This window comes from Taudactylus pleione, unplaced genomic scaffold, assembly GCF_031769625.1.
Source record: "Taudactylus pleione unplaced genomic scaffold, aTauple2 ptg000377l, whole genome shotgun sequence".
Lineage (NCBI taxonomy): Eukaryota > Metazoa > Chordata > Amphibia > Anura > Myobatrachidae > Taudactylus > Taudactylus pleione.
Genome location: NW_028284778.1, coordinates 4,705,230 through 4,728,800, shown reverse-complemented (window position 1 = coordinate 4,728,800; position 23,571 = coordinate 4,705,230). Strand labels below are relative to the sequence as shown.

Here is a 23,571-nt window from a genome sequence, read left to right as displayed (position 1 = left end):
TTCCTGCTGGTGGCTCCAGATTGCTCCAGGTGTCACTGGTATTTAGATTTTTGGAGTCTCCCCATTGACACTCCATTCCTGCTGCTTCAATATCCGTACCGGTTGTCTACAGATCCTTGCCTTTTCTCTGGACCTGGATCGTTTGTCTTTGAATGCGTCCCTACTGTGGTCCTGAGGCTTTGCTGGCTCTGTCATCTTCGGGATGTTTAGAGCTTGTAGGCCAGCTTTTGCTAGGCTCTACCACAGAATGTCCTATACATAATTCTTCTGGTATCGTACCTATAGTTACGATCCTCAGGTGTTTAGAATTTCCAGAAGTTCTGGCATTCCTTCCAGCTGGTTTGGGTCTCTCCCTCTGCCTGGCCTTCCTGAAAGTGCAAGTCTCTGCACTGTCAGTATAGTTCGAATGTGGAATTGCTCCACTCTCTGGTATCCATACCCTCCTTCGAGGTGTTTTCTAAATTCTACTTCCCTTTATCCCCCTAGGGGCTCCTTAGGATTTGGCAGTGGTTCTTCCTGTTGTCCTGTGGTTATCATTTGAACCACAAGTTTGATAACCCTTCCGTGGTTTATGGCTTAGACTCTCTTTATGGCATTTACATCGGCTAGGAGAGTCGCGGAATTGGGAGCGTTCTCATGTGGCTCCCTCTTCTGGATATTTCACCAAGAGAGGGTTGTGAGTCGCACTTGCCCTGTGTTTCTTCTTAAAGGGTTTCTTATGTTCCATATTATTTAGGAACTTATTGTACCGACATTTCAGCCTCCAGTCCACTCGGCTGGGGTGACCTCATTGACTGTGGTCCGGCCTCTCAGGATTTTTGTGGTTTGTTTGACTCCTTATTTGTAGTCTATGGGTTTCACGGGAAAGGAGGGCCGGCCGATAAACAGACATTGGCTAGATGGCTTTGTATGTCTATCTCAGAGGCCTACACATAGAAAGGCCTTTATGTTTCTGTTGATGCTTATTCTACTCGGGCTGTGGGCCCCTTGTGGGCGGCTCGCTATGGCGCCTCGGCTGTTCTGCCTTGCAAGGTGGCCACGTGGTCTTCGGTCCACACCTTTCTAAAGTTCTATGCATTGGATTCCTTTGCCTCTCAGGATGCTTCCTTTGGGCGACGGATTCTCCTCTCATCTCAGGAGCGTCCCCACCCTTATAAGGACTGCTTTGGGACAACCCCAAGGTCAACCCTGTGGACTCCCTATGGACCCTGAAGAAGAAAATGAGAGATATGGTAAGAACTTACCCTCTTTCTTCGTAGTCCATAGGGTCCACAGGGCACCTGCCCTGAAGGACCTGGCTTCATATGGGCTGTGTTACTGGTCACCGGTTTCCCTTCTCCTCTGATAGTATGGTTCTTGAGTGTTCCAGTCTTCTCTCTTTCTTTCCTCTTCCGACCTTTGGCTACTTACAAACTGAGGTCCCTTTGGCTTGGGGGCGGGGTTAGAGGGAGAGTGGGCCCAGTGCATCCTGGGAGCTAAAAGCCTTAACTGCGTGGTGCCCGGATTTGGTTCCCAACCTATACCCCAAGGTCAACCCTGTGGACCCTATGGACTCCGAAGAAAGAGAAATAACAAGGATAAGTTCTTCATATCTCTCATTATCGCTAATCTTCAATAGCTTAAATTATCAATAATGTAACCTATACCAAGAAAAGAAAGCAAAAGTACAAAATTAATTAGGATGTACGACGGCAATAGAGAGACTAAATAAATTCAAAATCAATGGTCTCATTCAGACCTTGAGGTCTGAGTGACTGCAATTTCAGGATCCATGCTGCTTCCTGTCTACATAGAGTTCTATAGCCCTCACCCCCTCTACTCATAGGAGTAGAACAGATCCCCAACTATCAAGTTTAAACCAGCTGGATCTCCTGCATGAAATTTCTAAGACACTGTGATTTAAGCACTTCATTACAATATTCCTCATATGCTCTAAAACCTTTGTTTCCATTGATGTATAGTGCGACCAATGTTATAGAAATGACAGGAACAGCTCAATAAATAGGTAGCATAGTGAAAATTAGTTAATAAAATATTTACTATTAAATTAATTTTTAGACATTGAAGAAAGCTTCTAATTTAGACTATATATACTGTGCTTCCAAGGCTTCCAGTATTTGGGTGCAAGGGCAGTGTCTGAGTGGGTGTTATGGTTTGCCACTATCGCTTAATGAGGCTTCTTGTCTTATGATTTTGAGTGATGTTACTAGAGTCAGCATTTCATCCAGTGTAGCTGTGTAATCAGCACTTCCTGAAGGCTGGGTATATGCAGTGGGTTTAGTAATTTGGTTGCGGTTTTATCTTTTGAACAAATTAATAATTACTCTTTATACATTTATAATTGTAATGAAGTGTACACAGTTTGCAAATTGAAATCAAACAACTGAACCTCTTGAACTTGCTAATAGTATGAAATTATGGTCCTCAGTATTTCAATACATTTATTTTCAGCAGGTGGACGCAAAACCAGGAATGCATCGGAGGGACGACTCAATTTATCTCCAGCATTTAAGACCGAAGATAATATCATAAGTAATTTTCCAGGGAAAACCCCAATTATCCAAAATATCATGCATCACAGTGCAGACATGTCATCCTGTCCCTCTAATCATGTGGAAAGGTCTTCTGATAACTCAGATAGTCTTACACCTAGTACAGCGCAAACAGGTGCTATAAACATTTCCTGTTCTGAGGGTGGGAAATGTTTTACACAGAGAGAACATCTTTATAGACATCAGAGAAGTCACACAGGTGAGAAGCCATTTCCATGTACTGAGTGTGGCAAATGTTTTGGACATAAAGTAACTTTTGTGGCACATCAGAGACTTTACACAGGTAAGAAACCCTTTACCTGTTCTGAGTGTGGAAACTGTTGTAGACAGAAATCAGATCTTGTTAAACATCAAAGAAGTCACACAGGGGAAAAGCCATATTTTTGTTCTGAGTGTGGGAAATGTTTTGGACATAAATCCGCTTTTGTTACACATCAGAGAATTCACGCAGGTACAAAGCCATTGACGTGTACTGAGTGTGGAAAGTGTTTTACACAGAAATCAGCTCTTGTTACACATGAAAGAAGTCACACAGGCGAGAAGCCATATTTTTGTTCTGAGTGTGAGAAACGGTTCAAACATAAATCAGCTCTTGTTAGACACCAGAGAATTCACACAGGTGCAAAGCCATTTACATGTTCTGAGTGTGGGAAATGTTTTGCACAGAAATCTGATCTTATTGCACATGAGAAAATTCACACAGCTGGGAAGCGGTTTCCATGTTCTGAGTGTGGGAAATGTTTCGGACATAAATCACAGCTTGTGACACATCAGAGATGTCATACTGGTGAGAAACCATTTACATGTTCTGAGTGTGGAAAATGTTTTGCTGTTAAAGCACGCCTTCTTAGACATCAGGGAATTCACACAGGTGCAATGCCATATCCATGTTCTGAGTGTGGGAAATGTTTTAGAGAGAAATCTACGCTTTTTGTACATCAGAGAAGTCACACAGGTGAAAAGCCATTTCCATGCTCTGAGTGTTCCAAATGTTTTACACAAAAATCGCAACTCATTAATCATCAAAAAAAGCACACAGGTGAGAAACCATTCCATTGCTCTGAGTGTGGGAAATACTTTTTGCATAAGTCAAGTTTTATTGGGCATCAGAGACTTCACACAGGTGAGAGACCATTTCCTTGTTCAGATTGTGGGAAATGTTTTACACAAAAATCGCAACTTCTTAATCATCAACAAATGCACACTGATGGTAAACCATTTAAATGCTCTGAGTGTTCCAACTGCTTTAAACACAAATGTCAACTTATTACTCATCAAAAATGGCACACGGGTGAGAAACCATTTACATGTTCTGAGTGTGGAAAATGCTTTCCACAGAAATCAGAGCTTGTTTCACATCAGAGAAGTCACACAGGGGAGAAGCCATATCCTTGTTCTGAGTGTGGGAAATTTTTCAGCCATAAATCAGCTCTTGTTATACATCAGAGAGGTCACAGAGGAGATAAGCCATATCCTTGTTCTGAGTGTGGGAAACGTTTTGTACAGATGTCAGCTCTTGTTACACATCAGACAATGCACACAGGTGAGAAACCATTTCCATGCTCTGAGTGTGAGAAATGGTTTACATATAAATCAGCTCTTGTTACACATCAGAGAACTCACACAGGTGAGAAGCCATTTTCCTGTTGTAAGTGTGGGAAATGTTTTGCACAAAAAATAACTCTTGTTAGACATCAGAAATCTCATTCAGGAACAAATTAAATTTGAATGAGCTGATGTACACGAATCAATTGCAGGGACAATAAATATTGAATAAGCTTTTGATATTAATGTAATACTTTATATCCAAAGTTTTACATTATTGAGGACAGCCCAAACATGTAATTACTATCCACAAACATAGGATTAATGTAGATTGTCAACCTAAGACTGAAAAACATTACTCACATATTTCCTTATTCTATTGAAAATCAGCATCACTCCACAGTAATAACAATCCGTTTTTATGGGTTTGTTATATGTCAACACCATAAACCGATGTCGCTGTTTTAGGCAAACCTGAATTTTTATTGTTGACATTCATGTATCTTCTTTATGACTACATTCCACCTTTATATAGGTGCCTAAGTATTATACAATCCCAGAAATAAGCTGGAGATATATTGTGGCTCCTCGGTCACTTATTACATTGATGTGAAATGTATCATATAATAAACTCTGAAATCTGTTGCAATCAACGGGAAGCATTTAAAGCACTGCATAATTGTAGGCCTACAGTGCATTGCTATTCTGTGGCTGCTTTTGTACACAGGTACGTGCAGGGATTGTGGGGACGAGATGTGTCTGCATGGGTAACCATCCTTCTTTTATGTTATGAGAGTAGCTAGCTAAGTGGATCCAGCCTTCTATTGCGTTGTTTAATGAGGCTCAAACGTTGTAGAGTGCCCCCCTATGTTGGCCTTTCTGGCTTAGTGGGTGCCACAGGGCTTTCCCCTGCACAATGACTGGGATTTTACATGTACTTAGAGTTGGTCAGCCCTCTTTTTAATCTCAAAGTGCATCGCCGAATCTCGGGTGATTTTCCCGTTTTTCATCTCGCAAATTTACTAAGAAGTGACTTTAGCTGAAAGTGAGATGGCTAATGGTGAAGCAGATCGAGATATCTCCCCCGAGTTAGAAGTGAAGATGAGATTACTCACCCCAGATTGCAGTGTTTTCTCTCTGCAAATCTCTCCTGAGCTAGCAGCCTGCACATATCAGTGAGATATGTGCTGGCTGCTTGTGTGTTAAGACCTGTAAAAAACAGGTTAAATGTTTTTTAAAAAATGACAGGATCCCCCCCCCAAGCTTAACCAGCACCGGTCTTGCCAGCCTGTCCTGGTACCTAAAATTACGCGGAACAAAACGAGAAGGGTTCCACCATAATTTAGGTACCAGCACCAGGCTGCAGGGCCAGTCCTAGTTTTAATTATAGGGGGAAAAAAATTGCGTAGGGGTCCCACTAAAATTAAAACCAGCTTCGGACCCTTTCTAGCGGGGGGGCTGATGCCACAGCCAGCAGAGCCCTTTCACCAGGCTCCCCAGCCGAAGCATTAGTCCTGGACACTAGTCAGCCCAGGCCAGGGATCCGTGGGGAGTTGGGGACCCCCCCCCCAATAGAGGGGTTCCCTTCTCCAGGGCACCCCTGGCCTAGGCTAATAGCCCGGGACTATCCCCGCCACCCCTGGGCGGTGGGTGGCAGGTTGATGGTGTATGTAGTGTGTAAAAATTAGAATTAACAACATTGTCTTTACAGTGAAACTACAGGTCCCAGCAAGCCTTCCCCGCATGCTGGTACTTGGAGAACCGCAATTACCAGCATGCGGGGCATTAAGGGCCCGCTGGTACCTGTAGTTCACCTGTAAAGAAATGTGTAAAAAAAACAACACACCGTGAAAGTACAGTTTTATTACATACACACACACACGAGTGAGAAGAGAGAGATCTCTCTCTAACTCACCCGACTTTGCCTTTAGTCAGTTTGCGAGTTGAAAATCATGCCTAAACTCCTGAGATTGCCATCTCGACCATTCTTGATTCTTAGTAAATTTACCCCCAGAGCTCTCCCATTTTGTGTCAACTAAATAAAGAGGTCCACTAATTTAATCCATAGGTTTACTAGTTTCACAAAAATGGTAAACCTTGTTGAGCTATCATATTAATTCTGCACACAGTAAGAGCTTAAACCAAGACAGCAAAAGTTATACATAAAAAAAACATCATTTTCAGTTATAAAAGCCTCTATTTAGAAGTTTGCTTTTTGCTACTTTTGGAAAGTTGTGTTAACCCCGAAGCAGAAACCACAAACTATTTCTTTGTAATGTTCACTTTTTAAAAAAATTTAATAAAAACTTTCTTTCACCTTGTTGGTTGCATATTTTTTTTAGAACAAGCAAAGATCCTAATGGTATTTTCTATAAATGTTGAATAAAAAAAAAAATTTACAATGGCGCTTATCACAGTCAATATAAGTCTTATATAGTTCAAAAAAAGTTCTTACACTTAATTAATTCAATATAGATGATTCTCCTTCATTCAAATCATAAAGGTTCTTCAGAGATGTTTATTACCAAGTTTTCCAGGTTTTTTTTCTCTCAAATATAAGAAGACCAAAAATACATAGTGTAATATTGTATAACACCAAAAAAAATATAGGTTTATTCGTACATCTCACTCACATTTAAAAAACAAATACCAAGCATATCACCAACATGGTGTATCAATGGATATCCACACAACTGGTTACCCTCCCAGATGGTATATGGAAAATAGGGGTGGCTAGAGTTCCGAATTTCCGTCCTCCCACTTTTCTCCAGGTTCAAAAGGTGTGCTAAGATATTATTCCCTCCTGTCCTTTATATCACCAACTTAACACATTTCGTATCACTGTCCTTCATCAGAAGCTTGGTGATATTCCCAACAAGTTCCCCTATTTATACCTATAACAATAAAGATCCTTACACAAATTTCCTACAGTTGTGTTCCGTTTTTCCTGCCAGAAGTTTTAGCCACATGATGGCAAGTGATGTAATCATAGCCCACCATGCGTTCCAGCCATCCTGACTGGAAATGGTCATACTGCATCGACCTCCGGACCTTACTGAAGGTCCGTCCTTCACTCCATTGTCCTGAAGTCCGTAACCGGAAGTCGTCACTCGCTAAAGCGGAAGAAGATGGCCGCCAGACTGGGATTCCCGTTGGTATGATTTAGCTTGCGTTCCAACAGGTTCAAAAGGTGCAACAATGTTAAGGTGCATCCAGCGTTCCAGCATTTGGGCAAAGTGCAACCCAAATAAAGTGCATAAGGATTTGTCCATATTGTTCATTTGTATAAATGTGCATATAGAAATAAAGAATATATATATATATATATATATATATATATATAAGATAAAAAATATACTACTCTAAAATACTATTCAAACATATGGGCAAAACTGCATCTGCTTTAAAATGCATAGAAAACAAAATATAGTACTGATTAAGATAATAGAAAATGGATAAAAGACAACTAAAATCTATATTAAAATGAAACATTAAAATATAAAATTTCATAACAATTTGATCTCAAAATCCCCATTAAGACCTATGGGGACAAGAGTTTTTAACTTATAGATCCAACCCATTTCTGCCTGTGCAAGTCTTACTTCCACATTTTTACATCTCCAAGTTGAATTTACTGTTTGGATGCCCCAAAACGATTTTAAATTACATGGATTGCACTTATGTTTTAATTTAAAATGGGACGAGACCGTATGTGTTTCAAGTCCCTTCTTTATGTTGTATATGTGTTTGGATAAATGGATCTTTAAATTACGTGATGTTTTTCCTATATATACTAATTTGCAATCACACTGTATTGCATATACAACATTTTTGGAATTACAAGTTATAAAATCTTTAATCGGGTAATTCACTCCATCTACCATAAATTCTTTTATTTTATTGCAACCCTTTACGGTTCTGCACATCAAACACAATCTACATCTGTGGAAATCAACACTTATACTACTCATTTGTTTATTTCCTTCAATAGAGCTTCTAACTAATTTATCTTTCAACAATGCAGCCCTCTTACAGATAAAGTGTGGTTTCTCCGGTATAACATTTCCAATTATAGGATAATTTTTTAATATTTTCCAATGTTATTTGAAAATTGCTTCTACTCCTTTATGTTTAGAGTTATATTTACTGATAAATGACCACTGGATATTTTTATTGGTTGATTCCTTAGCTGTTTTCTCACCTAGTAAATCTTTTCTCTCTATTTTATTAATCCTTTGTTGTGCTTTTTCTAACAAAGAGCTTTCATAACCTTTTCCTTTAAAACGATTCCCCATTTCCTCCATTTGGGTTTTACAAATTTCACTTTCTGTGCAGTTGCATTTAATTCGCATAAATTGGCTAAAAAGAATCCTGTCAAGCCAATATTTGTGATGCTGGCTAGTCTTTTTGATGTAGCCATTACAGTCAGTTTTCTTTCTATGGGTTTTTATGTGTAAACTACCTTCCTTAACATAAATACATAAGTCTAAAAACACAATCTCACAATTGAAGTGTAAGAACTTTTTTTTGAACTATATAAGACTTATATTGACAGTGATAAGCGCCACTGTAAATAATTTTCTGAATTCAACATTTTAGAGGAGATTGTGGAGGCTCCTCATCTGTAATTTGCAGGCAGCGATCCAGGTATTGCGCAGATTTTAAATCAATTGTTTTGTGAAATATTATTGTCTGTAAATGCTATGCATAATTTGTGAGGGTTCCTCTGCCTAGCTTGGCTCCTCACCATCTGTAGATAAGGGAGCTGTACTATGGTCACCAACATAATCCATGCCGAAAAATATGATAGAAGCTCTGCTCTTAATTTCAACTCTTTATAGTGTGTTTTTGAATATTTATGGAGCTTTGGACTGGAACTTCCAGTATTCGTGACCAACCAACAAGCCACTATTCACTGTTATAGAATTGTAACGTTCAGTGCTTGCCAGTCTCTAAATTTTTGTACGCATGGAGATGCTTTGTCTTATGGGAGTGTGGCGGTCTTGTCACTGACAGCGGTTGCATACAGATACACTTCATCGCTTTTTTTTGCAAATGAACATAAAAGTACCAGAGGGCCCTTAATGCCCGCATGATCGTACTTGTGGTTCTCCACGTACCAGCATGCGGGGAGGCTTGCTGGGACCTGTAGTTCTCCAGTAAAAGACAATATTAAACTAAAATATACACTACACTTTCACACAATGAACCCTGCTCCCACTGGCAGGGGAGCCGTGTATAGCCACGGGCTATTAGCCCAGGAGAGGGGGACCCCTTTATTAGGGGGGTCCCGACCTCCGGCCTGGGTTGACTAGAGGTCAAGTGTAATGCTTTGGCTGGGGGACCCCGTGAAACGGTTCCCCTGGCTGTGGCATTACACCGCCGCTAGAAAGAGTCTGGTGCTTGTGCTGTTTTTTTAAAATACAGAGGACCCCTACTCATTTTGTCCCCTGTATTTCCACAACCAGGACCAGCTCAGTAGAGCCTTCTTCGGTTTCTTAAAATACAGGGGACCCTATTCCTTTTCTTCCCATGTATTTTAAAACCAGGACAGGCTCTACAGAGCCTGGGGCTGGTTATGCTTGTGCGTGAGGGGGGCACATCATTTTTTTTTTTAATTATTTTTACTGTTACTACTTTTTTTTTATACACAGAAGCCTTCACGGATCTCACTGATCTATGAAGGCTTCTGTATAACTTGTACCTTTTAATGCTAGTCGCATTAAAGGGTCTGAGTTTCATAGGGAAATACTTGCACAGATTCGCATAGTGTAATAGCCTCAAACTCAAAGTTCGCAGGCTATTACATTTGCGAGTTGCGGCACCAGCTCGCACCTTCTAAACACAGGTGGAGGTGCGAGTTTTTTTTTTTTACTGAAGACTCGCACTCCATTACATTTGGCCCAACGTATGCCAATATCAAATGAATATATACAGTACTCTCAAGTGATGTTATCCAGCACCTAGGGGTAAAACACAGAGGTCGTACATAGCCGTGTCCATGCTTGCGTCCCTTGCAGCCATCACCTCTGTGATTTTATGCTAATGCTTACTAAAATGAATACAGAAAAAATAAATCAGTTTCACTGTGTCATTTTCCATTTATGCAAATGCTGCCACAAAGCCCTTCCCTGGTATGCGGCCGGTATTTGGGCGTCTTTAGATGGTCTAACACTGCTTCAGTGGGTGCAAAATATGTGCTATAGTGTTTATGTGCTACAGGCAGTGAGGTACTCAGGTTTTAAAAATGTGCGGAGCCTGCAGGTCCAATAACATCCTCAGTGTCTCCCAACCAATCACTGTGGGCGGCAGGTTCTCATCCAGTCACCGCCTGAGACCTCTGTCCCTCCATGCCCACCAATGTGCCTCTCCATTTCCTCCTTGGATGCAGCAGCATTATCGGACGTGCTGGGCCCCTACAGCAGCCTGCACTCCATCCCTGACTTCAGCAGGAGGAAGGAGATAGCCACTGCCCCAACTATTTACCCTTACCCCCTCCCTGCTCCCAGTACTGACCAAGCTGCTATCCTGACCTCCACCCTACCCCCAGTATTACCTGCGCCCCTAACTCCTCCTTTCCCCCAGTACTGCCCGAGCAATATACCCTTACTCCCTCCCTACCCCCAACACTGTCCTTGCCCCCTAGTGCTGCCCCAGCTGATGTCTACCTTTACTCCCTCCCTACCCTCAATACTTCCTGACCCTAATCCCCTCCTTGCCTCCAGTACTGCCCCAGCTGCTATATACCCTTGTCCCCACCCTACCCCCGACACTCCATCTCTAGCCCCCTCCTTGCCCCCCAGCACTCTCGCAACTGCTGTCTGCACTTATGCCCTCCTTACCCACAGCAGTGCCTGCCCTTACTACACTCTACCCCCACTTCTCCCTGCATTTACCCCCAGCTCTACACCAACTGCTGCATGCCCTTATCCCCAGGTACCCCAATTGCTACCTGCCCCCAGCACTGTCCCAACTGTTGCCTGCACTCATCCCCATAATATGATGGGACTCAGGTGGAGTAATTACTGCTTGCTGCATCTTTATATGCCACCATTGGTCGTATTATCGAATACCCTATGCTAGGTGCAAATATAAACACAAGACTCACACACTGTTAAAGTAAAGTTTTATTAAAGTATACATGCACACTCACATTCACGCATACTCACCTAGAATCCCTGTAGCCATTCACGTCCCCTTCAGTAGAATCTACGGCACCTGTAAACAAAAATCCATGCTCACCTATTCCTAGAATAAATCACGTCCTCTTTGGTCCATGTAGGCATCCACAGGGTTCAAAAAAAACACCCGAACCTAGGATGGACAGGAGGAAGGGTATGTGTTTTCACATACCCTTCCTCCGCGCGATTGACAGGGACCCACTAATTACAGGAGCCGCCAGCCAATCAGCGGGCAACTCCGTAGGAGCTACCCGCTGATTGGCTCTAAGCAGTCAGGCTGCCTTTCAGACTTTCCCCCATACACTTCAATGGTGGGAAAACTCCATTGAAGTCTATGGTAGGAATCGCTACATTGTAGCTTATGAAATTAACCGCAAGGTTAATAGAGGTCAACCTTAAGGTTAACTGTATAGACTAAAATGTAGCGGTTGCCACCATAGACTTCAATGGAGTTTTCCCACCTTTGAATTCTATGGGGTAAAGTCTGACAGGAAGCCTGACCGCTTAGAGCCAATCAGCGGGCAACTCCTACCAGGCGTCTTGCGGGTCCCTGTCATTCACGTGAAGAAAGGGTATGTGTAAACACATACCCTTCCTCATGTCAGTACTGGATTCGGGTGCTGTTTTGTTTTTATTTCAATCCCGTAGATGCCTACATGGACCGAAGAGGAAGTGATTTACGCTAGGAATAAGTGAGTATGAATTATTTTTTTTTACAGGTGCCATGGATTCTACTGGAGAAGGGGACGATAATGACTTCAGAGATTCTAGGTGAATATGCGTGAATGTGAATGGGCATGTATGCTTTAATAAAATGTTACTGTCACTGTGTGTGTCTTGTCTTTATTTTAATATTTTGCAGGTGAACTACAGGTACCAGTAGACCCTTAATGCCCCGCATGCTGGTACTTGTAGTTCTCCAAGTACCAGCATGCGGGGAGGCTTGCTGGGACCTGTAATTCACCAGCAAAATGAGAGTTATGGTAAGAACTTACCTTTGTTAACTCACTTTCTTCAAAGTCCATATGGTCCACAGGGAGACCTCGGGGTGTAGGTGATGGAAACCAATCCGGGCACCACGCAGTTAAAGCTTTCAGCTCCCAGGATTCACTGGGTCCACTCTCCCTATACTCCGAGCCAGAGGCACCTCAGTTGACAATAAGCCAAAGGCTGGAGGAGTATAAGAGAGAAGGAAGACTGGTACACTCAAGAAACACACTCTCACATAGAAATGGGAAACCGGTGACCAGAAACATAGCCTATATGAAGCCAGGTGCGTCAGGGCGGGTGCCCTGTGGACCCTATGTACTTCGAAGAAAGAGAGTTAACAAAGGTAAGTTCTCACCATAACTCTTATTTTCTTCTTCAGAGTCCATAGGCTCCATTGTTTTTGCCATTTTTGAAAATGTAATAAAAAAAAGAAACTAAGAAATCACATGTACATAAGTATTCACAACCTTTGCTCAGTACTTTGTTGATGCACCTGTGGCAGCAATTGTCCTCATCAAGTATTTTTGAATATGATGAGGACAAAAATTAATTTATTCCATTTTGGAATAAGGCTGTAACATAACAAAACGTGGAAAAAGTTAAGCGTTGTGAATACTTTCCGGATGCACTGTATAGGAAAAAAGTGATACTAAATGTCCCAATGACACAAATAAATGATCCAAAGAAATCCTCTAGTATAGAATATATTGACACAAAGTTAAAAACTTGTTGCCAATAAGGGGAATAATGTAACATCCACTTTTATGAAGTATTTGGAAATAGCTTTCAGTCAAATAAGCAACAATGTCTCCACTCGTGTGCATTTGAAGTGGTCACATAAGTTCTATTAGAATAATTGCCAAAGCAGGCTATGGGGGTTATTCAATGTGGAGTGAAAAGTCTGTGCTGGACTTCTCGCTCCACATCGGAAGTTTTCCGGGGATAAAGTATCGGGCACGCGCCCGCTTTATCCCCGTATTCAATTAGAAATCAACAAAAACGGGAGCCGGCGGAAAGGTATCGCCAAAAAATGGGAATTTTCAGGAAATATTCCAGGGACACCCCTAAAGATGTCTAGTCATGGGTGATCACTATGGATACCCCCGTTTTTACCTGCAGAAGGAAGTCGTGGCTTCTAATAGCCGCGGCAGGTGCATATTTGCGGCTATGAAGAAGTGATGAGGAAGAGCACTTAGATTCTTTTTTTTGTAAAAATAACTAGTCCTATCAAATTTGGGGTACGTGAAAATGGGGGTAAGTATATATATGCCACTACTCCTGCAATGAAAAAAACACCTGCCGCATTTAAGGGAACCCCTCTGGAATCAATTGTGCTATTTTGAACTGTGGACCTCATTCAGAGCCAGACGCTATTTGCGGTCGTTCGTTCAGAAAAAAGGGGTGGCTATTCAAATGAACCGTTCGCTCTTTGTGGTCTGTTCACGCCTCTAGGTCTGAACGAGCGAACAAAACTTGCGGTCGTTTTTTGGATAATTACGCCCCCTGGCCGCTTGCATCCTACATCATGTACGCTATTTATTAGATTAATCGAGTACATCGACCAGCGTATGAACTGCTCGCTATTCTTGTGGTTGGTTTTTCCTACCACAATCTTGCGAGCAGTTCTGACTATAAAATAACCCAGTGACGTGGTCAATGACGCTGCTGTATTAATTATGCACACCCATAAAACGCCTGTTTTGACCTTTAAACACGCCTGCGTTCGGATCTCCACTCCCTGTTTTCAAGCACCTTCCCCTGTTACCACCCACATACGCCTCCTCCTATCACTCAAAATAGCAGGCATTCGCTATTTAGCGAACAAACGATTTTCAGCCGCACTGACTGGTTCGCGCATGCGTATTACGATCTGTACGCATGCGCAGTTGGGCAAACATCGCTCGGAACGAACGAGCAGGCGCTTACGAGCGGCTCTGAATCAGGCCCTGTGTTCCCTATATTTATTTATTTTTACACCTCAAAATTAAACATTTAAAAAACACCTGAGGTGTAAATTTTGAGGTGTAAACATTTTTACACCTCAAAATTAAACACGTAAAAACATTTTTTACACAGATCTTTTTTAGGGGACATTACCAGGGGTGCAGGCAATTTTTTTTTTAAGCCTACACCCCTAAACCCCAATTCTGCACTTTTTTTCGCCATGTAAAACATGGTGAAAAGTTATCCCCGTTTTTTTACAAAGATGCGAAAGGTCTTTGTAATTGAATATGGGGATAATTGAAACAAATGCGAAAATGACGTCATCGGCAATAATCTATCGCCGATTCCGACTTTTCGCAGCCAAATTGAATACGGCACTATGTAGTATAAAGCTGCTTACCAATGCAGCCTGTATAGATGAATCTTAGAACCGTTCCAATACTGCTGTGGCTAACTCCCAGGTCTGTGCTGGTTACTGGCGATTCTGTTCACACAACAGGATGAGACCGGCGTCTCTACCCAGCGGGGAGCGGTGAACGCCAGATGTGTATCAGCCGGAACTCCCGTATCTCCTGTAGATTCTGTAGGAGGGCGGGCGAGCAGCATATGCTGATGAGCTATATGTCCACCTGATGTTAGCGCAGTGGAGCGGGATAGCTGTAACCAACAGAAAGGGTGCAAGGTGGAATCTGCAGGCTTCCTTTCCGGGTCCCTGCGATAGAATGATGCTGGGACCCATGCATTACTGTTATTAAACACCACATGTTTTAATAAATTGTACATTTTTATATTATATTTGTGTCAGTGGCATAACTAGGGTATTTGGAGCCCAGGGAAAATTTTAGAATGGAGTCCCCCCCCCCCTGTGCGCGCGCCGCAAAAAATGCCCGTGGTCACAAGGGGCATGGCCACTGAAAAATGGGGCGTGTCAACATGACACACACCCCTTTCTTGTCACTGGGAACATTTCTTTCCATATGCACCTTAATGCAGTGCCCCTAGTAGTGGTCCCCCTTATGCAGGCCCCCAGTAGTGCCCCTTATACAGTACCCCCAGTAGTGGTCCCCCTTATGCAGCCGATTAGTTCCCCTTATACAGGCCCCCAGTAATGGTCCCCCATATGCAGTGCCCCTTACACAGTGTCACCTGTAGTGGTCCCCCTTGTGCAGCCCCCCATTAGTTCCCCTTATACAGTGCCCCCAGTAGTGATCCCCCATATGCAGGCCCCCAGTAATGATCCCCCATAAGCAGTGCCCCCAGGAGTGATCCCCATATACAGTGCCCCTTATACAGTGCCCCCAGTAGTGCCCCTTTTACAGTGCCCCCAGTAGTGATCCCCCATATGCAGTGCCCTTACACAATTCCCCCTGTAGTCCCCCTTATGCAGCCCGCCATAAGTTCCCCTTATTCAGTGCCCCCAGTAGTGATCCCCCTTATGCAGGCCCCCAGTAGTGATTGCCCCATATGCAGTGCTCCTTACACAGTTCCCCCTGTAGTAGTCCCCCTTATGCAGCCTGCCATTAGTTCCCCTTATACAGCGCCCCCAGTAGTGATTCCCCATATGCAGGCCCCAGTAGTTGTCCCCCCTATGCAGTACCCCCTGTAGTGGTCCCCCCTGTGCAGTGCCCCCAGTAGTAAGCCCCTCATATATTGCCCCCGGTAGTAGTCCCTCCTGTACAGTGCCCTTTATATAGTGCCCCCAGTAGGAGTCCCCATTGATGCAGTGCCCCCAGTAGTAGTCCCCCCCCAGTAGTGCCCCCCCCGTGCAGTGCCTCCAGTAGTAAGCCCCTTATATAGTGCCCCCAATAGTAGTCCCCCCTATACAGTGCCTTTTATATAGTGCCCCCAGTAGGAGTCCCCCACGATGCAGTGCCTTCAGTAGTGGGCCCCCCAATGCAGTGCCCCCAGCAGTACCCAGTAGTGGTCTCCCCCCCCCCCGAAGCAGTGCCCCCAGTAGTAGTCCCCTCCTTAGCAATAGTCCCCCCCAATGCAGTGCCCCCAGTAAAAGTGCCCCCAGTATAGAAACCCCCCCCCGACAAATACACACTGTAAATAAAACAATAACAAAAAGAAAAATACTTACCTGAATCCACGCTCCGCCTCCCGCCGCCATCTGCACGTCAGTCCTCCCGGGCTGGTGCGCTCTGCATTATGGGAGAGACGTCATGACGCCTCTCCCATTACCTATTGCAGGAGCCTGAAGGGAGCCGGCTCTTGCAGTGGGTGCTGCAGAAGTCAATGAGAGTCTATCCGACTCTCATTGGCTGCTGTTTAACACACACATCGCCGCCGCGCTGGCAGTGATGTGTGTGTTAGAAAGCACAGCATGAGCCCACCTGCCACCCTCCTCCTGGCGCTATTGGGCAAGCACTCAGCGGGAGGGAAGGGGCTCGGCTGTGCAGCACAGGACCGGCGCTGGGAAGCCTAGCGCCGGTCCTGTGTAAATGTGTAGTGCTGACCGCACTCAGGGCCTGATTCAGACCCGGACGCTATGCTGCGCTTACTCGCATTGAGTGATTTTTCGCAATCAGCACATGCGTATGAGTCACAATGCACGTGCACAAACCAGTCATTGTGATGGGAAAGTGCTCGCCCGTAGCCCGCAGTCGGGCCGCTATTTTGAGTGACAGTGCCGTTTGTGGGTGACAACAGGGGAAGGTGCTTGAAAACGGGAGTGTGGATGTGCGAACGCAGGCGCACATCCACACCCATTAAACGTCAAAACGGTGTTTTGTGGGTGTGCATAATTAGCAAAGTAGCGTCATTACACACGTGACTAGGTTGTATTTTAACCTGAACTGCTCGCAATGTTGTGGTGGGAAAAGGCTACCCCAAGCGCTGCGAGCAGCTCTGATGGCTCTCGATGTTCCCGATTAATTCTACAACTGCCGGAGATGACGTGTGTTGCGAGTGGCAAAGGGGCGTCTTTATACAGGTTTGAGCGCATAGTGCGGCCGCTCGCTATTACTTAGTGGGCGGCTTTACGCGACACAGTGCAAGCAAATGATTTAAATAGCCGGCCCCTTTTAGCCAGCGAGCGGAAGCAAATAGCGTCCGGGTCTGAATCAGGCCAACACTGCGGTCGGCACTATACTGGCTAACTAGGACGGGCCGGTACCGTGTCTGGCGGCGCCCCCCGGTCCCCAGGGCACGTGCCACAATAGCCCTGCCCTAGTTATGCCACTGATTTCTGTGTATACATATTGTGGTTGGTACAGCGCAGTACCTTATATATCTTTTGGTTCATTATTCTACCTGTATACTAGCCACAGCATCTTCCTCTTTTGTGAGGCCTCCTTTTCCAAGGCCCTTTTTTTCAGACACGCTTGTCAAAACTAATTTTACTGTGAGGGCTCTCGAACCATGATCCTTATGCTGAGCATACACTATACAATTATCTATCAGATATCTGTCCAATTTGGCTGGTTGGAATGAAAGTCTGGTAATGTATGGGATCAATTGATAATTGATCATTTGCTCATGAACACTGGAAAACAGACAAAAATGTTTGTTCAGACAAATTAGTTATATCAAACATATTTAACCAATTTGAACAATCGTCTTTGTCCATTTTCATGTGCTTGGGATGATATGGTCTAATCTCATTTGCTCCCATACATTACCAGGTTTTCATTCCCATTGGACAGATATCTGACAGATAATTGTATAGTGTATGCCTAGCATTAGATAGAGGATAGAGTTTGTCAATTAAATAATGATTCACATTGCAAATACTTTTCCAAAACCATCCATCACATGTTTGAAGAAACTACTTTACATGGTGTAAAGATCAGATATTGCCATGGAGACTTTTCATTCTTCATCCAGGGGGTTTCAAGAAAGAGGCCGGCATTCAACTCCCTAAAGATACAATGTTCTGCCCTTTCTGTGCTTGATAGATCGCAATCAGATATAAAGGTTTTCTTGCAAAGAGCAAGTCAGGAAAAAGAAAATGAAGGTGCACGCTCAAAGCACTTAAGGTGCCCACACACTAGGCGATCTTGTGACGATATGATATCGTGTCCGATTTCTCCCCCGGCAGTCGTGGGCACGATTTGGTGTAAAATCTACCCAAATTGACCCACGATCTATCATGCATCCAATACTATTCCAGTGCATCATGTCTAAGATTTTCAGATCTTGCTTGCAGCAGGCAAGATCTTAAGATGCGATGTACGACCAGCGGGGACGCGCATCGGCTTTGTAATCGTGAGTGGAGACTCACGATTAGGACATATTTTACACGATCTGTCGTCCCGATGGGTCGGAATCGAGCTAATCGTGTAAAATATCGCCTAGTGTGTGGGCACCTTAAGAACACTGACAGTAAAAATAATTATGTTAAACTCTAAAGATTAACATGGAGTATAAAGGTGAGTACACACCTGATATATCTGCAGACTGGCAGAACATATGTTTTGTATACAGTCTGCCTGATTCTGTCGTGATTCACGTCACAACTGGGTGGGCATTTACATTCACCTGCCCAGTTGAGCTGTCAATCACCATCGGCCCGTACACATAGCACGATGCCCCGATATATCTGCAGATATATTGGGGCGATGCGATATGTCTGTGAACAGACATATCGCTGGTACACACTTGTCGCCGCACACACGATATATCGATTGACAAATACAAGAGCCCGTCCACCATGTGAAGGTGCACCCCGTCTGATAGGTCCCTAACATTGCATATTCTAAGGCATTATATTAATCTACTTTTTACTGTGTATGTTTGTGCAGGGCCACAATAGGGCCTGTATGCGTGTAGTAACAGGTTAGTGTACTCCGTGCTCTGAACTTCAGTCCACAATCTGTCCCACCTGTATTATAAAACACGACACTAGAGTCTGCTCTATCTGCATTACGTACAAGCAAGCAATCCACTGCTCCTTCTGTGCCACGCAGAAGGCGGGGTCATGGAGGACCACATAGACCGGAAGTACAATGGAACGCACAGACCAGTAGTCCGGTGGAACGCACAGACCAGAAGTAATGTGGAACGCACAGACCAGAATTAATGTGGAACGCACATTCCGGAAGTAGTGTGGAACGCACAGACCGGAAACCTGGTGGACAAATAATCTTTCCTGGCGGTCCTCATGTTAAAGGAGGCGGTGACGGGCGCAGAGGTAAGTTCAGAGGATAAATGTGGCACCATTACCAAATGTAACCTCGTTATATTGTACAGCACAGACCTATCTCTCCCATCTCTCACTCATATGTCTCCCGCTGCCTCCTCCTCATGTGCCTCATGCCTCCTAATGCCATTTCATAGCCTCACAGTGCTATCCTAGTGGCCTAATAATCATGTTCTCCTGATATTCTCCCAGTGAAGGGCATCTAGATACTACCATTCTCCCAGTGCCCACTCTATAGTCTTTACAGCCTCACTGTGTCCACCCCATAGTGCCCTATTGTATAATGCCTGCCTTATACATTCATACTTCTCACCCCATAGTCCCCCCTGTATAATGCGTGCCTTATACATTCATACTTCTCACCCCATAGTGCCCCCTGCATAATGCCTGCCTTATACATTCATACTGCTCACCCCATAGCCCTGTAATGTCCCCTGCATAATGCCTGCCTTATACATTCATACTGCTCACCCCATAGCCCCATAATGTTCCCTGCATAATGCCTACTTTATAAATTCATACTGCTCAGCCCATAATGCCCCAGAGTGCCCCCTGTATAATGCATGCCTTATAACTTCATACTGCTCACCCCATAGCTCCCCCATGTATAATGTCTGCCTTATACATTCATACTGCTCACCCCATAAGCCCATAATGCCTGCCTTATACATTCATACTGCTCACCCCATAGTGCCCCCTGCATAATGCCTGCCGTATACATTCATACTGCTCATCCCATAGCCCCATAATGCCTGCCTTATACATTCATACTGCTCACCCCATAGCCCCATATTGCCTGCCTTATACATTCATACTGCTCACCCCATAGCCCCATAATGCCCCCTGCATAATGCCTGCCTTATACATTCATACTGCTCACCCCATAGCCCATAATGCCTGCCTTATACATTCATACAGCTCACCGCATAGCCCCATAATGCCCCCTGCATAATGCCTGCCTTATACATTCGTACTGCTCACCTCATAGCCCCATAATGCCTCCTGCATAATGCCTGTCTTATACATTCATACTGCTCACCCCATAGCCCTGTAATGTCCCCTGCATAATGCCTGCCTTATACATTCATACTGCTCACCCCATAGCCCCATAATGTCCCCTGCATAATGCCTACTTTATAAATTCATACTGCTCAGCCCATAATGCCCCAGAGTGCCCCCTGTATAATGCATGCCTTATAACTTCATACTGCTCACCCCATAGCTCCCCCATGTATAATGTCTGCCTTATACATTCATACTGCTCACCCCATAAGCCCATAATGCCTGCCTTATACATTCATACTGCTCACCCCATAGTGCCCCCTGCATAATGCCTGCCGTATACATTCATACTGCTCATCCCATAGCCCCATAATGCCTGCCTTATACATTCATACTGCTCACCCCATAGCCCCATATTGCCTGCCTTATACATTCATACTGCTCACCCCATAGCCCCATAATGCCCCCTGCATAATGCCTGCCTTATACATTCATACTGCTCACCCCATAGCCCATAATGCCTGCCTTATACATTCATACAGCTCACCGCATAGCCCCATAATGCCCCCTGCATAATGCCTGCCTTATACATTCGTACTGCTCACCTCATAGCCCCATAATGCCCCCTGCATAATGCCTGTCTTATACATTCATACTGCTCCCCCATAGCCCATAGTGCTCCCCTGTATAATGCCTGTCTTATACATTCATACTGCTCACCCCATAATTCCCTCTGCATAATGCCTGCCTTATACATTCTTACTGATCACCCCATAGTCCCCCCTGCATAATGCCTGCCTCATCCATTCATACTGCTCACACCATAGCCCCATAATGTCCCCTGCATAATGCCTGCCTTATACATTCATACTGCTCCCCCCATAGCCCATAGTGCTCCCCTGTATAATGCCTGTCTTATACATTCATACTGCTCACCCCATAATTCCCTCTGCATAATGCCTGCCTTATACATTCTTACTGATCACCCCATAGTCCCCCCTGCATAATGCCTGCCTCATCCATTCATACTGCTCACACCATAGCCCCATAATGTCCCCTGCATAATGCCTGCCTTATACATTCATACTGCTCCCCCCATAGCCCATAGTGCTCCCCTGTATAATGCCTGTCTTGTACATTCATACTGCTCACCCCATATTTCCCTCTGCATAATGCCTGCCTTATACATTCTTACTGATCACCCCATAGTCCCCCCTGCATAATGCCTGCCTCATCCATTCATACTGCTCACACCATAGCCCCATAATGTCCCCTGCATAATGCCTGCCTTATACATTCATACTGCTCACCCCATAGCCCCATAATGTCCCCTGCATAATGCCTGCTTTATAAATTCATACTGCTCAGCCCATAATGCCCCAGAGTGCCCCCTGTATAATGCCTGCCTTATACATTTATGCTGCTCACCCCAAAGTGCCCGCTGCATAATGCCTGCCTTATACATTCATACTGCTCACCCCATAGTGCCCCCTGCATAATGCCTGCCTTATACATACATACTGCTCCCCCCATCTTCAATGGTTAAGCACCAGTGTATGCTGGTTTCTTTTTCCAGTTAGGCATAGTGGCACGGAGCTTAAGCACCACCCCTGACGTCAGCTCAGTCCTGCACGCATACAGTTGTCTCCCCAGTGCCAGTGGCTGTGACACTCTTCAGATCTAAAAAGTATAAGGGCCTGGTTCAGACATGGACAGAGGAGAGACCATGTTTTTCCTGTACGCATGCATCTGGGACGCACTGCGCATCCATCCTGATGGTTACCACCGGCGGATGCAGATCGGAATTGCATGGAGATCCATGCAATTCCAATAGCACAATCTGCCTGGGCTAGGGGGGCCATAAAAGGGTCCCAACAGCATGGGGGTATCCCTACATGGCTACAACCAGCCCCATGCCAGCTGGCCCTGGCACCAGTTGAAAGGCTGAAACAGAGCAGAAATGAATAGAGGGAGAATGGATGCCATCAAGTGGATCATAGAAAGTATGTACTACAAAACTAAGAAAACATTCTAAAGTCTCTAGAAAACTTAGTGAGTGTGTACATACACTGTCCCCCTGTACATTATTCTTATCCTTTATTTGTATGGTGCAACAAGGGTTCCGCAGCCCCTTACAGAGTACAACAACAGAATGAACCAAAACTCAAATAAATGTGACTTATTGTACAGAACATGGACAGGCTGCATCAGCAGTCATAATACTCAAATGGGCAGCAGAACCTAATGTTTGGGAGCCGTTGTAGTGGGGAGGAGATGATGGTATAAGTGAGGGAGGAGGGCCCTGCTCATGAGAGCTTACAGTCAAAGGGGAAGGGAAGACAGACAGGGCAACACAGTGGGGAGACATTTACTAGAGGTGGAGGGTCTGATAGACAGAGGGAGTGAGTTCCAGAGGTAAGGAGTCCATGGGATCTGTTGTGAACAAATATAGATGAGAATAAAAGTGGAAATAAAATATAAATAATATGTTTGTATAAAGGTATACTCTTCCCATGATGCTTTGCTGTCTGGGTCACATGATGACATTCGTTTTCCCTGTGGTACTTTCTGCTCTGCCTTCATCTTATTTGCTCAGCTGTAACCGGGAAGCAGGTAGCTGCTCGCAGATATTGGTGTCAGTTCCACAGTCCTCACCGGATATGACATATATTATCATCCTACATATAGGGAAGGGTTTGTATTTGTAAAATACACACTTTTTGTATATTCTATTATATTAAGAACAATTAACAACTAAAAACAACAGCAACATTATTATATGGGTGGATTTTAATTGATGTCTCTCATTACACAGGATTACACAGTAGTGAAAACGAAATCCAGCGAGGGTGTGACACCCAGCAGCCGTGCCCGTGTATCAGGAAGACTGAGCAGGACCCAGAGCCCAATCACGGTGCCCCCACCTCACTCACTGATACGTGAGAGAGACAATGACCAGAAGATCCTGTAACTCACCAATAAAATCATTCAGCTGCTGACTGAAGAGGTGACTGCTGGGAATGGGACATTATACAGTAACACCAGGGGATGTGTCTGGGTGATGACTGAAGAGGTGACTGCTGGGAATGGGACATTATACAGTAACACCAGGGGATGTGTCTGGGTGATGACTGGAGAGGTGACTGCTGGGAATGGGACATTATACAGTAACACCAGGGGATGTGTCTGGGTGATGACTGGAGAGGTGACTGCT

The 23,571-nt window shown here is 44.4% G+C and overlaps 1 protein-coding gene across 1 annotated transcript in view; it reads left to right on the top strand.

Moving 5' to 3' along the window:
• LOC148508059 (uncharacterized) overlaps positions 1-23,571 on the top strand; it is a 60,814-nt gene that overhangs the window by 24,253 nt on the left and 12,990 nt on the right. Inside the window, exon 8 of the mRNA XM_088445068.1 lies at positions 2,452-4,271. Coding sequence (XP_088301194.1) covers positions 2,452-4,271 — 1,820 coding nt within the window. The remainder of the gene's footprint in view (positions 1-2,451; positions 4,272-23,571) is intronic.